Genomic DNA, 13,629 nt, shown 5'->3' on the forward strand with positions numbered 1-13,629 from the left:
AGAAATAATAATAATAATAATAATAATAATAATAATAATAATAATAATAATAATAATACTAATAATAATAATAATAGTAACAATAATAATAATCATCATCATCATCATCATTATAATACTAGTATCATTATTACTTATAATAAAAATGATAACAATAGTAATAACAGCATCTGTATAGCCAATATCCCAGATCAGCAGTAAGCTCTTCCAGCTTTACACTATGTTATTACTCCAGCAGACCACAGAACACTCAGAAACATTCTTGGCTACCTGGGAAGTATACAGTACAAGCAGTTGATAAGGCGCTAAAATATTAACAAACAGACAAGATCTTCCGCTGTCTATAGCTGTGTACCTATTCCCACCTGGGTGAAGTGAGGAAAATTTGTGTAAAGTGCCTTTCTCAAGGACAAAACGTCGGGCCCCTGGTGAGATTTGAACCGACAATCATACCATTGCTGTACGAGAGCTGTACGAAAGCTGTACGAGAGCAGAACTACTAAAGCTGAAACACATTTTAAAAAGACTTCTTCGAGAAAAAGTAAATGAATCCATACCACTAAAGATTTTTTTGGGTGACATTCATGTTGACTTTCAAGGCAAAAGGAAAGTTATATAACTATGTCAACTTCATCATTTTTGAACTCATTAATAAAACTATTATCATTACTATTATTATTGGTCTAGAGAAACACTTTATAATAAAAGTTTTCTCCTCCCTTAGGATCCGACCTCAAGTCTCCTGCCAGCGACAGCAAAGCACCTAGCCTCTGCATCACAGACAGGGGTTTTTGTCAGTTTTTCTTATTTTTCTTTTTCTTTTTTCTATTAACAAAAATTGACCAGATTTTGCTAAAGCAAAAACTGCAAAAACCTCTGTTTTTCTCAGCGGCCGACAACTCCCGTCTCCGGGCTGGCTGCTGCGGCTGTGGCTGTGGCTGTGGCTGTGGCTGTGGCTGATGTTGTGCCCTTGAGTGACGCGGCTGTTCCTGCGTGCGCCGACTGGGAGATGCTCCTGAAAAATGAGATGGAAAAAGAAACAAAAAACGATGCACACACAAGGAGGAAGATTTCAGTGATAATAATAATAATAAAGGCATGTATTTAGTGCATATCCATACTCCACAGCATGCTCTATGAGCTTTCCAATTATTACTACCCCAACAGACCCTAGAATACCCGGAAACATTCTTGGCTTCCCGAGAACCAACAGTGTAAGGCAAGCAGCCGATTAAGCGCTTCAAACACTAACAAACTGACAAGATCTTTCACTGTCTTTTGCTGGGTACCAATTCCCACCTGGGTAAAGTGAGGAAAATTCATGTAAAGTGCCTTTCCCAAAGACGCAATGTCAGGCTCCTAATGGGGTTCGAACCCATGACCTTTTGGTTATGAGCCTGACAACCTAACTGCTAGACCAGCAACGCAACTTACCATGGCTGGCTGATTGACTGCCACCAAATCCAAGGTCATTTAGCTGTTCTCTCAGCTCTCTCTCATTCCCATGGCAACTGTTGATAAAAAAAGCAAAACATGCAAGATGGTTTTTAATTTTTCATAAGAATTTTACAGTACTTGCAACACAAATAGGTCTTATGAATGTCGAAGATTAGAGGTGATATTAGTGAATAATATACAAAGAAAAGAAGGAGGAGAGATATGGACGATAGATGATTGACAGGAAAGAAAGAACAAACTACACCAGATCTAGACAGACAGACAGACAGACAGACAGACAGACAGACAGACAGACAGACAGAAAGACAGACAGACAGACAGACGGACAGATGGGACAGAAAGACAGACGGACGGACAGACAGACAGACAGACAGACAGACAGACAGACAGACAGACAGACAGATGGACAGAAAGACAGACGGACAGACAGACAGACAGATGGACAGACAGACAGACGCACAGATACACAGAGAGTGAGAGAGAGTGAGGTACTTACACACGGTAGAGGTCCGCCAACAGCTCTATAGTAGCGCTGGGGTAGTCCCTCTTGAGTTTTTCCAGCACCAGCGCCGATGCGTTTTGCCGATCCATCATGCTGGACTCCTGGTGCTGAGCGACAGCACCAGCCGGAACCGAAAAAAAATACAAAAATACACAGAGACAGTATGAGTATGAGAGACGCACGTAAAACATTGCAGAAACAGAATCTAACGGAAGGCATACAGTCCGGCTTATGGTTCCCGCCCTGGGTAAAACTAGGCTGGATCTTGTGCATTTGACAAAGGTGGACATAGTTGAACCAGGATGGAAGGCATACAAGTCCGGCTTATGGCTCCCGTCCTGGGTAAAACTAGGCTGGATCTTGTGTATTTGACAAAGGTGGACATAGTTGAACCAGCACGGAAGGCATACAGTGGGAGAGAACTTGTGGGGGGCAAGTAGACAGCAGCAGGAGATCTTCAGACGAACCCCCCCCCCCCTCTCCTTCAAGCAAGTGTTTCGTCCCTAACTACCTTCTGTACGCATGGTTGCGTTTCTTATCGAGTTACTCCGTCTGTCTGTTGCGACGTTGTATCCTTCTTGGCCCAGATTGGACCTGGCAGAGGCAGAGTTGCTTGTTTTAGTAAGTTTTACGGCACTTGCAACACAATAAGGTCATATAAATGCCGAAGATTAGAAGTGTTACAAGAGAGTAACAAACACAAAAAAGGAGGTGAGATCAGGACGCTAGTTCAGTTTTAGTAAAGGTTTTACAGCGCTCGCAACTGCATAAGGTCATATGAGGGCCAGAAGATTAGAGGTGTTACAAGAGAGTAACAAACATAAAAAAGAAGAAGGGGAGATAAGGACCATAGATGTTTCAGAGGAAAGAAGAAGCAAACCACACCAGAGCACCCGCCAACCACCCACAGAGGCAAGGTTGAAGCCCACCTCCTACATTATCCAAATTGCGTCAATAAAGGTGTAAAGCAGCTACAATCACATTTTTCCCCCGGCACATATGCCTTTTAAGCACACAATATAAAAATAATAATAAAAACAACAAAATCAGCAATAACAATAACAATAATAATAATAACAACAGTATGAGTATGGCAGAGAGGTTTAGTTTTACTTTTAGTGTCAATAAGTTTTGCAGTCGCATAAGTGTCGAAGATTAGAGGTGTTACTACAAAGTAATGAAGGAAGAGAGAAAAGGGTGATAGCTGGTTTTGTTTGAATAAGAGTTTTACAGTACTTGCAACATAGACAGGTTATCGGAGTGCCGGAGATTAGAGGGGTTTCTAGAGCGCAACATACACTTGAAAGAATACAAGGAGGAGACATAAGAGCGATAGTAGTTTGATAGGAAAGAAGGAGCAGACCACACCGGAGCACCCACAAAAAAATATAAGAGACAGTGAGTATGACAGACCAACGGACTGAAACAGAGAAGAAAGATGATCTAACAGAAGGCATACAAACGACACTGTACATTGCTTGATGCATTTCAACATTATAATTTCATCCCTGTTGCGAGAAAAAGGAGTAAAGGTGCATTCAGTCAGACCAAAGGGCCGCACATGTCTGTCCGTACAAAAATGAAAATCTAGCTGGCCCTGATTGAATCAAATTGTAACGACAGTGTGCACTCGGTACATGTCTAAGCCTGCTACGGACACACACAGAAACATGGGGACAGGGGCCCATAGTATGGTCTGTCGCTAAATTGTTTTTTTAAAAAGGACAGGAAAGCAACAACAAAAATGACTACAGTCTGCCCCTCTGAGTAGAGACTTCGTGATTAACCTACTGGACTAGTACAACAAAAAAAGCCCCACCCCCAGCACCCCCCAAAAGGAGTATTACATTCAAAGCGTTTTACTAATAATAACAATACGATGAAAAATAAATAGCATTTTCAAGGTGTAAAATTTCTGCTCAACAGCAAACTCAGGACTTCAGTACTTAAAGAGGAAATGCATCCAGCAATAAGGTGCAATGAAAACTGCACATCGTAGCAGCCTGTACTCTAGGTCCTTAGTACACACTACAAGTAAGGAAATTATATTGCAGAACTTATCTGACTGACTAGTGTAAAAATCATAAAGAGCTTTGCTCTTTCTCTACCTCCAAAGATATGGGTTTGATTCCACAACAGGAAAGCAAACAAGAAAATGACTACAGTCCACCCCTCTGAGTAGAGACTTCGTGACTAACCTACTGGACTAGTACAACAAAAAAAGCCCCACCCCCAGCACCCCCCAAAAGAAGTATTACATTCAAAGCGTTTTACTAATAATAACAATACAGTGAAAAATAAATAGCATTTTCAAGGTGTAAAATTTCTGCTCAACAGCAAACTCTATGCACTTTACAATGTATCATATTATTACCTGATAGAATTCTGAAACAATCTCAACTTCCTGGGAAGCATACAGTGCAAGCTGCCATTTAACAGGTACCAAAACATTGACATATCGACAAAATTTTTGTTGACTATGGCTGGGTACACATTCACACATGGGTGAATTGAGGAAAATTTGTGGAAAGTTCCTTTCCTAAAGACACAATATTTGGCAGAGCTGAGCCTTGAAACCATGAACCCACAGCCTCACGATTACGAGTCCAACTGCCTGCCTAACAAATAGACCAGGTTTCGTTTCAGGACTTCAGTACTTAAATAGGAAATGCACCCAGCAAAAAGGTGCAATGAAAACTGCACATTGTAGCAGCCAGTACTCTAGGTCCTTAATACATACTACAAGTATGAAAATTATATTGCAGAACTTATCTGACTGACTAGTCATACTCATTGGCTTATTTATCAAAGGGATATAGTCAAATCAAAGAGAGCTTTGCTCTTTCTCTACCTCCAAAGATATGGGTTTGATTCCACAACAGTTTTGTAACCAGGAAACCTACAGAGGTCCTTAGTACATACTTCACAAATGGAAATTATATTGCAAAACATTCAACTTATCACGCAAATCGCTTTATTAATAAAAGGGAAATAGCCAAAACAAAGAGAGATTAGCGCCTTCTCTATCTCCAAAGACTTGGGTTTGAAACCAAAAAAAATAAATTTTGTAAGCCTATAGAGGCCCTTAGTACATACTATACAAATGGAAAGAGTTATACGAACAGGCATATTTATTTCATGGAAAGAGTCAAAACGAGAAGAGCTTTCTTTAAAAAAACTTATACTTTTTCTATCTCTAAAGACGTGGGTCTGTTTGCGACAACAATAATTTTGTAAACCTGAATCCTATAAAGGCACATAAGTGAATAGCTTTTGAAAGTGTCATTGAAGGATGAAATTCTCTGAGAAGTACATTTCATATATATTACCATTTGAAAGGATAGAGATAGTAATTTTGAAATCTGTAACAAAAGGCTTGGATTATCAACAGGATAATTCCATGTTGTGAAGGAAGATAAAACTAAAAGAGGATAGAAGCTGCTATTACTTTCAGACAAATCGGCACTCTGCTAAAATAGCAACACCACGCAGGCTACGGATAAACTGACGACATGGTAGTACGGAAAGAGGTGAAGGATCCTTCACACTTTTAAATTAAACTTGAAATATTTTTACAGAGTCCAATTCCTGGACTCCACGAAGGTAAGCCAAACTGTCATGTTGTATACCGCATACAGAGATGTTCAAGATATTGATCGTGTGAATCGGTACCACAGCCAAGGCAACCTGTCCCAACAAATTCTGCCTACCATCAGCAATAAAGCTGTTGTCAAAATGAATATTAATGTATTTATTTTGCTGTTGATTTTTTATCTATGCGCAATGCACATGTACGAATGTATCTATTCAACTTTTAAAAATAAGTAATAAATTCCTGCTTGTTGTTTGACATATGACGATGTATTTAATGTGACAAGATGTATCATTGTCAGCTTTTTTTTTTTTCTTCATATATGGAAATTCTTTCATGAAAGTAAAATATATATACAACTGAAATTCAATGAAGGCTACAGTATACATTTATATGTGTTTTTAGCTTTCTCTAAAGCCAAGAAAAATGTCCCACAGGGACAGTAAAGTATTATCTTATCTTATCTCAACTTACACGTACATGAGGTAGCTGTCAGGGGTAACTAGCAAACTAACTTCATACCGTTAAGTACCACTTCTGACTACTGTTTATGAACTACAGTCCCCTACTCCGACAGACTCCTGTATAAGACAATCAACTGTACAAACAACCACTTCCCAATTCCCCCCTTGTAGTTTTAAGAATAATGACACAGTCTAAGACATCCACTTGTCAAAGACAATCTCTTTTCTCCTCACCAATGTGTGGCAGTCTTGGACAATTTCAACTGTGCTTTTAACCAACAATTTTTAAGGAGGATCATGTAAAAGACCAATTGTTGGATGCATAAGTTTTAACCTTGTAAATGGTATGTCCTCTAAAGCTTCTACTGCATTTGATCTGAACTTTCCCTTAGTGCCTTTCTAAACATAACAGAGCAAGCTGTTGGAGCCTGTCCAAATTGTTACTTTTTTGCTAAACTTGGACAAGATACAATGACCCTAGCCAAAAGAAAAAAAGAAAACAAGGCACTGCACATTGCCAACCAGCAACGAACAGTTTGTAAAATTTTCAGTATCGGTGTAATATTGTGTATTCATTACTCTTGTACACTTGTGAGTTTAGATATGCATGCAACTATGTATGTTTCTCCACAGGGATCAGTTAAGTGTAATTTATTCATCATTGTATTAAACTCAGAGCGGCCAGAGAAAACACTTTTCAAAAAATTATTTTTTTAAACAGAATGTTGCCATCCATTAGATAATATAATTGAAGCCAGAGCCTCATCAGCTTCATGTGGCATCACTCCCACTTTGAACTCGGCACAGGGCCGAAAAGTCGGGAACAGATACTACACTTTGATCTTAAAGAAAAGGCTGAGAAAGATACAGAAAACACATTACTGTATTGTAAAGAAGAACAAACAAACAAACAAAAAAGCCCCCCCCCCGGCCAATTACATGTTGCTGATGATGGTGAGAGCGACTGCCGGAGTGTGATCGAGAGCGGGGCTGATGATGCGGGGACAACTCTTGCATAGCATGTCCCCCTCGCTCGCTGGGACCGCCTCTGATGCCAAGGGACTGAAAGCGGAGACATAACAAGTGCGGGAGGGGAAGAGAAAAGAAAAAAATGTAACAATGATATGTGTCACGACACAGTGGAATCAGGTGTTCATTAATTTTGGGGCAGATAGTGTTATTGGTGGCATATTAAAGAAGCTTGTTCATCTGTCTTTCTTTTGATGGAAAAAATATCCATCTATCTTGAACAGAAGTTGAGATATCTGCAATTGAAGGAGGTAGGGGTCACCGGATGTCAAAGTAAAATTAGCTAGTAAATGGCTGCCCAAATTCGAGTGTTCTTGCAAACTGCAAATTTACATTATTCTGTCTTTGATCAAAGTTTTTCTGTAAAATACAAACAGAAACAATATTTTGAAATGGACTTAGAGGTTGCTGAGCAAAAAAAACAACAAAAAAAAAAAAGAAAAAAGATAAAAATTGCCCAAAAGGTGCAAACACAGTTTCTTTGGGTTCTTGATTTAGACAAGCGCCTGATTTCACTGTGATGCCACACATATCACTTTATCTTGTCTTTCAGGTTTCGTTTTAGTAAAAGTTTTATTTTATGCTGCTTGGGAAACAAATAGGTCGTATTATAAGTGCTGAAGATTAGATGTGTTACCAAAGAGTTACATACAAAGAAAAGAAGGACGAGAGTGGGTAAATCTTCCAGGTGTTTTTACATACCAACGTTACGTACAAGTACAATATGTTGCCTTTGTATGTGGGTATGCTTATTCAAAATCTCTTCTTTTAAAAAAAAAAAGGATGAATATCATGCACCTTTAATAGTTTATGAATTAAAATGCGTTTCATTACCAGGACTTTCACTTTCATTATATCAGCAGAGCCAAGTGACACAACTCTGCTAGAGAAATAAAACATATTACCTCCAAAAGAGGCATTTTAATTATTTGGCACACTTGTCTACTTTGATTTGTTTGCACTGTAAACAGGAAACCTTCAAGGATACAAGTGAAAGGAAAATCTTAAGGCAGGAAAGGGGGGAAACAGAAAAGAAGTAAACTTGAAAGTTTAAACAAGCTTTACATAAAGGGTATAAAAAAAAATATTTTAAAAAATTCTAGAATACATGTTAACTTATACATAGGCTACCTTAGACAAATCTGTCAGAACAAGAATGCACTTACACCAGTGTAATATTTAAGGTTAAACCATTGGCCTTCATAACTTTTTAAAAAGTGAAATAAACTTACTTAACTAAGCTCGGCTTCAACCCAATGATTCAGTTTTTACCTTTCTAGTTTTTGTTACAAGATTTTGTTTTTAAAATTAAAAGAACACATCAGCTCAAACAACTGCGAGCTACAGGTAATACACTATTTTGAATTTGTTTCTAGTTTACTGAAAGTGGTGGTCAACAACAACAACAATTTAATAAAATTAATAAAACTATGTTGTCTATCAAGAAAATCTTCTGACAAAATAAAAAAAGCTGTGCTACATCAAAATTCAAAAGGAAAAATGAGACATCAGGTTGGATAAATATCTCCACATCTAAAGGCCAAAATCTTAAGCATAATTTTGCAAAAGGAAGACAACTGACTCCCATCACAAAATTTTATTTTTTAAAATACATACTGCAGCGGCTTGGGAGGCATTTGCTGCTGGAGCAGCCGGCTGCGTTGAATACCGAGGATCGTCCCATTGTGTGGTACGCGTCTCATGATTGATGAAGAAACTGAAAGATAAAAGTATTCTGTATATAATATAAACAGTTGAAATTGTCCAAGAAGGCCACTCATCGTCGGGGAGATAAGTGGTTGTCTTAGACAGATGGACGTCTTCGACACTGTCATTATAATGATTATGTAGGGGACCCATCACACCCCCTTTCCACGAAAATTGTCAGATCACGCAGTGGCAAATATGTATCTCAAAAAACAAAGAAAGAAAGATATAAAAGAGGTTTTTACCATCTAGCAAGGCCATTGTCAAAAGAAGCATAGATGAGTATTGCTCTTTACAGTATGTATCTATATAACTCTAAAGGTCTTGTAATTAAATTCCTGCATGTGGTTGAATGATGCATCTGATGTGATATATGTAAATTTTTGTCAGCTTTATTTCTCTTTTCATATTGAATTTTCACGAGAGTAAATTATAATTTAAATTGTTATGTATACCTGCATGTGTTTTTACGGTCCCACACAGCCAAGAAAAATGTCCCTCTGGGATAATAAAGTCTTATCTTATATTATCTTAAATGATGCAAGGGGGAAGTGGGAAGTTGTCGTTTGTACAAGAGGTCAGAGGTGAGTCTCTCAGAGAGGTGGCCAATAGAGCAGGTTCAACTGGATGTACAAATTATTTGACAGTATGCTGTGCAATAATGAACATCACTCGGAAAGGGAATTCTAAAATGAACTTAACAACAAAAACAAAAGAAACCAACATGACCCAACTGTTCAACACTGTCACAGTGTTCAAATACCTCCTGTTTTCACCAACCAAGTCCCATCTTTCTTCTTTCAGGGGACACCTCTGTATATATCTATATCTATATATATATATAAAATATATATACAGTCGAACCTGTGTAAGACGGAATCGCAAGGGAGCCAGATAAAAATTCCGTCTTAGACAGGGGAATTTAGGGGGAGATGGGGGTAGGGGGTTCAAAGGCCCAGCCGGTGGGATCAAGGATCGCTTGTCCGATCGGCAAGCAGTGGTCAAAACTTCACACATCTCAGCTGCTATCCTCTCTGATAATGACATGCGTCAGTCTTACTTATCCAATTACCACCAGTGCTTGCCTTTCATAGGACCTCTGTTTGACCTAAGAAAACAGGAACGTTGGAACATTCCTTTGCTTCCACCCTTATCCCCACCCACCAATGCCACCCCTCACTGCCATCATGTAACAACGATTCGAAGAACTCTTTTCTCGGCTGGCATTGGTCAATCTAATTTCACACCTCTGGCTTCTGGCTACCCAAGAAAGTTTCCGTAGTGGCTCGCAACTCGAGCACTCTCACGGGCAGTCGTGAGATTTCACACTCACACTACACTGACCATCTGCATCATTCAGGGCTCACATGATGGGGTAACATCTACCCCCTTCTCCCCTTCCTCGCCTGGCGGCATGGCCATAGCGTGCGAGTTTTGTTTCAAATCAGGGTGAGCGAGCAAAGCATTTTATACAGGTAATTAAAGAGGGTTATATCAAGGGGGGAGCGGGGAGATTCTGTTAAGACAGGTTTCCGTTTTACACAGGTTTCCGTTAAGGCAGGTTCGACTGTATGTCAAAATATGGCATAGTTCAGTACTATTTAGTCATTACAGGCTTGGGTGAGGAATGTGAAATTTTACAAATATTTGGTGACCTCGATAGCACCTTGATATTACAAAGTGTGCATGCTTTTACTAGTAGGGAACTGGATTTATTAAACTATCATTCCAAAGTTCACTCATTAGCACTTTTTAGTTTTTAGTCACAAACAATGTCAAGCAAAGCTCAGCTTAGACACTTTTTATGGAAATATTTGTGTTACGACACCGTCGAATCATGCGCTTGTCAGTTTTTGGGCATATAAAGTTATTGGTATAATCTTAAAGATTGATCATTTGCCTTGCTTTCAATGAAAACAGTAGGCATCTATCTTGAATAGAAGTCGAGATGTTTGTGATTTAGGAGTTAGGGGTCGCCTGGTTTCAGAGGTAAATTGGTTGCCAAAAACTGGTGACTTCCAAAGTTCGAGAGTGCTTGGAAACAGAAATTTTACATTTGTTGTGCCTCTAATCAATGTTTTTTTCAGTGTAAAGTCCACATAGAAATATGTTTTTAAATGGTCATAAAAGGTGTTGAGTGACAAAAAAGGCTGTGGATATGCCTACAGCCCTCCCTCCATATGGCCCTCTAAAGTATAGATTTAGATCTTATTAAGTATGCTCACCACCTTAATAATCACTCAGCTAGACCGCGTCACTTTATCGATCGATATCATGGCTAAGAGATGCTCTACGAGGTCTAGAAAACTTGCAAAGTCATTGGTCACTATAACTTTGACCTGTAATTTACTACGTCATTTTCCATAAGGAATACTGAAATTTTCTATTGAAAAAGGTCAATGTGTCTATGCCCTTTATATAGGGCCTGCGCGCTTCCTGGTCGAAGTAGGTCAGCCCTATATATAGGGCCTGTGTGCTTCCCGGGTGGCCCGGCTCACGCTCTTTGTATAGGGCCTGCGCGTTTCCAGGGTTAAGTTAACCACTTGTAGTTTATGTGCCGCCTACAACGCCTAGCTTATTATGTGAAGTGGAGGGCTGTATAAATAGCCTTGATGCTGTGCATACAGGAGCCGTACGAATAGCCACTTTGAATTTTTTTAATCTGTAAAGATTGCCAAACCAGCTGAAAATTCCTGTGTCTTTAATTTCATTATTTTGAAGAGTGGCTGATTTCACAACTAGATCTATGCCTCACATTTCACTTTGAAAATTTGGGTACTAAGCAAGATCCCCTGCCTTTTGACTGATAGGCCAGAAGGCTTGATGGGAGAAAGTACACGATAGAAGCGTGGATGGATGGCTGAAATTGACCATAATTTGATGCTTTGCAATTAGGTTTGATAGGTTATCTCTCCATATCGGCACGCGCATCAAAAAGAAATCGTTTCAGAAGTAATCGTTGGTGGGGTCAAAACTAGTATCCCCAAAACGGGACCCACATTCTAAAGTAGTATACCAGTCACTGTCAGGGATTTGGGTTGTGGTGGAAAACTGTCACGACATCAAGAATTGATCTTGTAGGTTAGGGTTATTTCTTAAGTTGACCAGGACAACCAGGACAACCAGGTCAGCCAGGGGCTTTAATAATCGAAGTGGCTATTCGCACACAAACTTCAATATATATGGCATGCTAGAATTTATGTTTTTCATGTATCGATTTAGCATGACTTATTTAAATTGCTTGATGATTATCCAAACTGACTCTTCTGCTGTCATTTTAATATAGTTTTAAAATCTAATTTGCATTTTATTTGTCCCCACAAATTACAATTTTTATGATTTTACTAACACTTTGAGCTGATACCCCTGCTTCAGACTGTAGAAGGATTGTTACAAGTTATGTAACACATGCATGTGTATTGCTTTACCCTGATTTAATTTTAACATCATGTAAAGTATGCTGTTGGAAAAGCTTTCCCTTTAGACCACTATTACTTTGAATGAATGACCTTTGTTCCCTTTGAAAAGGTTTTAACTTTTCTCTTTTTAATTTTTAATTGAATTTCCAACTGGTCAATGATTTTGTATTTCTCGTCAAATAAACTTTGTTTAGACTACCTATTGATAGTTATTTAATCCTTTGTTGTTCTGAATCTTTGATTTCCAAGTTTTTCACTGCTTTTCAGCTCAGATTGCCGTTTCCCTGTTTGCCTTTGTTGCCCAGTCTAGTATAATTTCAGATTTTGCAACTGTTGTTCACTTTTGACGTCACAAAGTTATACTTTTCTTAATCTGTGTCAAAAGATTTGGCCAGATCGTAAAAACCGAGGAAGGCCAAGGTCGTAATGCCTGTCCGCTTCATATCAAGTAGCCTACACCTATACCCGGTGATTACGCGCGTGCAGTGGAGTTTGAGTCCGAATAGCTGCGGCCTTTACCAATTTGGCTGGATTGAACTTTGGTGGACCCACTGTCCACTGTTTATATATTGTAAATGCACACTAGCCATAACAACAGTGGGGAGTTTCAGCGGGGCTTGCCCTCCTGACTGCCAGTGGGGGGTTTCACTTGCCCCCATCCCCCCCCCCCCCCCCCCCCGGGAAACAATATAATTTTTTTTTTAAAGAAATAAATGCAAAACAATAACATAAGGAATAAGGGCGGACCATTGCTGCATGCACAGCTAGGCTCAAAAGTAGTTCCGGCTTCGTTCAGTGTTGGGTCCACCAAATTTCAATCTTACCAATAATTTTTTCAACTTTTGCAGAGGTTGAGAGTTCAAAAAGTAAGAGTGATAAGTTGATGCAGTCACAATTTGATAGCCCAGTGCGGAGGGTTAATTTGTACACACATGAACATACAAGAGCAATTTGCAGAGAATGGGAAGGAGAATAAAGTAATAAAGAATGAAATTTAGGAAGGCCCTGCTTCATGCAATGGTCCCTTGAAATAACAATGAATTCTACTTACTAAGCCCTTTGGTTTTGATCATATCGAGCCTCCCATCCCGGGGGCAAAGGAGGAATCCATTTTTGTATACCTGCCATGGCTGATTACAACTGCTGTTTATGTTGATGAGTGTCGAAATGACGAAAATTTCCCATGTCGAAATACTCCTGAAAACTGTAACTCTTTGTGGAAAAGAGTTCAATGTTATTATTATTATTGTTGAACGCAGGAAGAAAGTGTTTGGGTGTTTTGAAAGGTTATTTATAGCCTACGTATTAAAGCCTTCAAGCGTCATTCATTATCCAAACTCTAAGGCTTGGTTAAATATTTAGAAGTTAAAGGCGAGTAAAGAGGAAGGGCATCATTGATAACAGGAATCAACAATAATATCGTAAGCTCTAATTGTAATATAATATAATGAATAAAGT

At 39.0% G+C, this 13,629-nt stretch overlaps 1 protein-coding gene across 1 annotated transcript in view; it reads right to left on the minus strand.

The window, feature by feature from the left end:
* Nucleotides 1–13,356, minus strand: part of LOC101852809 — a gene marked incomplete in the record, with an annotated part of 26,902 nt that extends 13,546 nt beyond the window's left edge. Inside the window, 6 exon segments of the mRNA XM_013089873.2 lie at nucleotides 875–1,015; nucleotides 1,435–1,511; nucleotides 1,955–2,067; nucleotides 6,956–7,078; nucleotides 8,663–8,762; nucleotides 13,223–13,356. Of these exon segments, the coding sequence (XP_012945327.1) occupies nucleotides 875–1,015; nucleotides 1,435–1,511; nucleotides 1,955–2,067; nucleotides 6,956–7,078; nucleotides 8,663–8,762; nucleotides 13,223–13,299 (631 nt within the window).
* Nucleotides 13,357–13,629: the final 273 nt, after the last annotated feature.

This window comes from Aplysia californica, unplaced genomic scaffold (genome assembly GCF_000002075.1).
Source record: "Aplysia californica isolate F4 #8 unplaced genomic scaffold, AplCal3.0 scaffold01068, whole genome shotgun sequence".
In the NCBI taxonomy this organism is placed as follows: Eukaryota; Metazoa; Mollusca; class Gastropoda; order Aplysiida; family Aplysiidae; genus Aplysia; species Aplysia californica.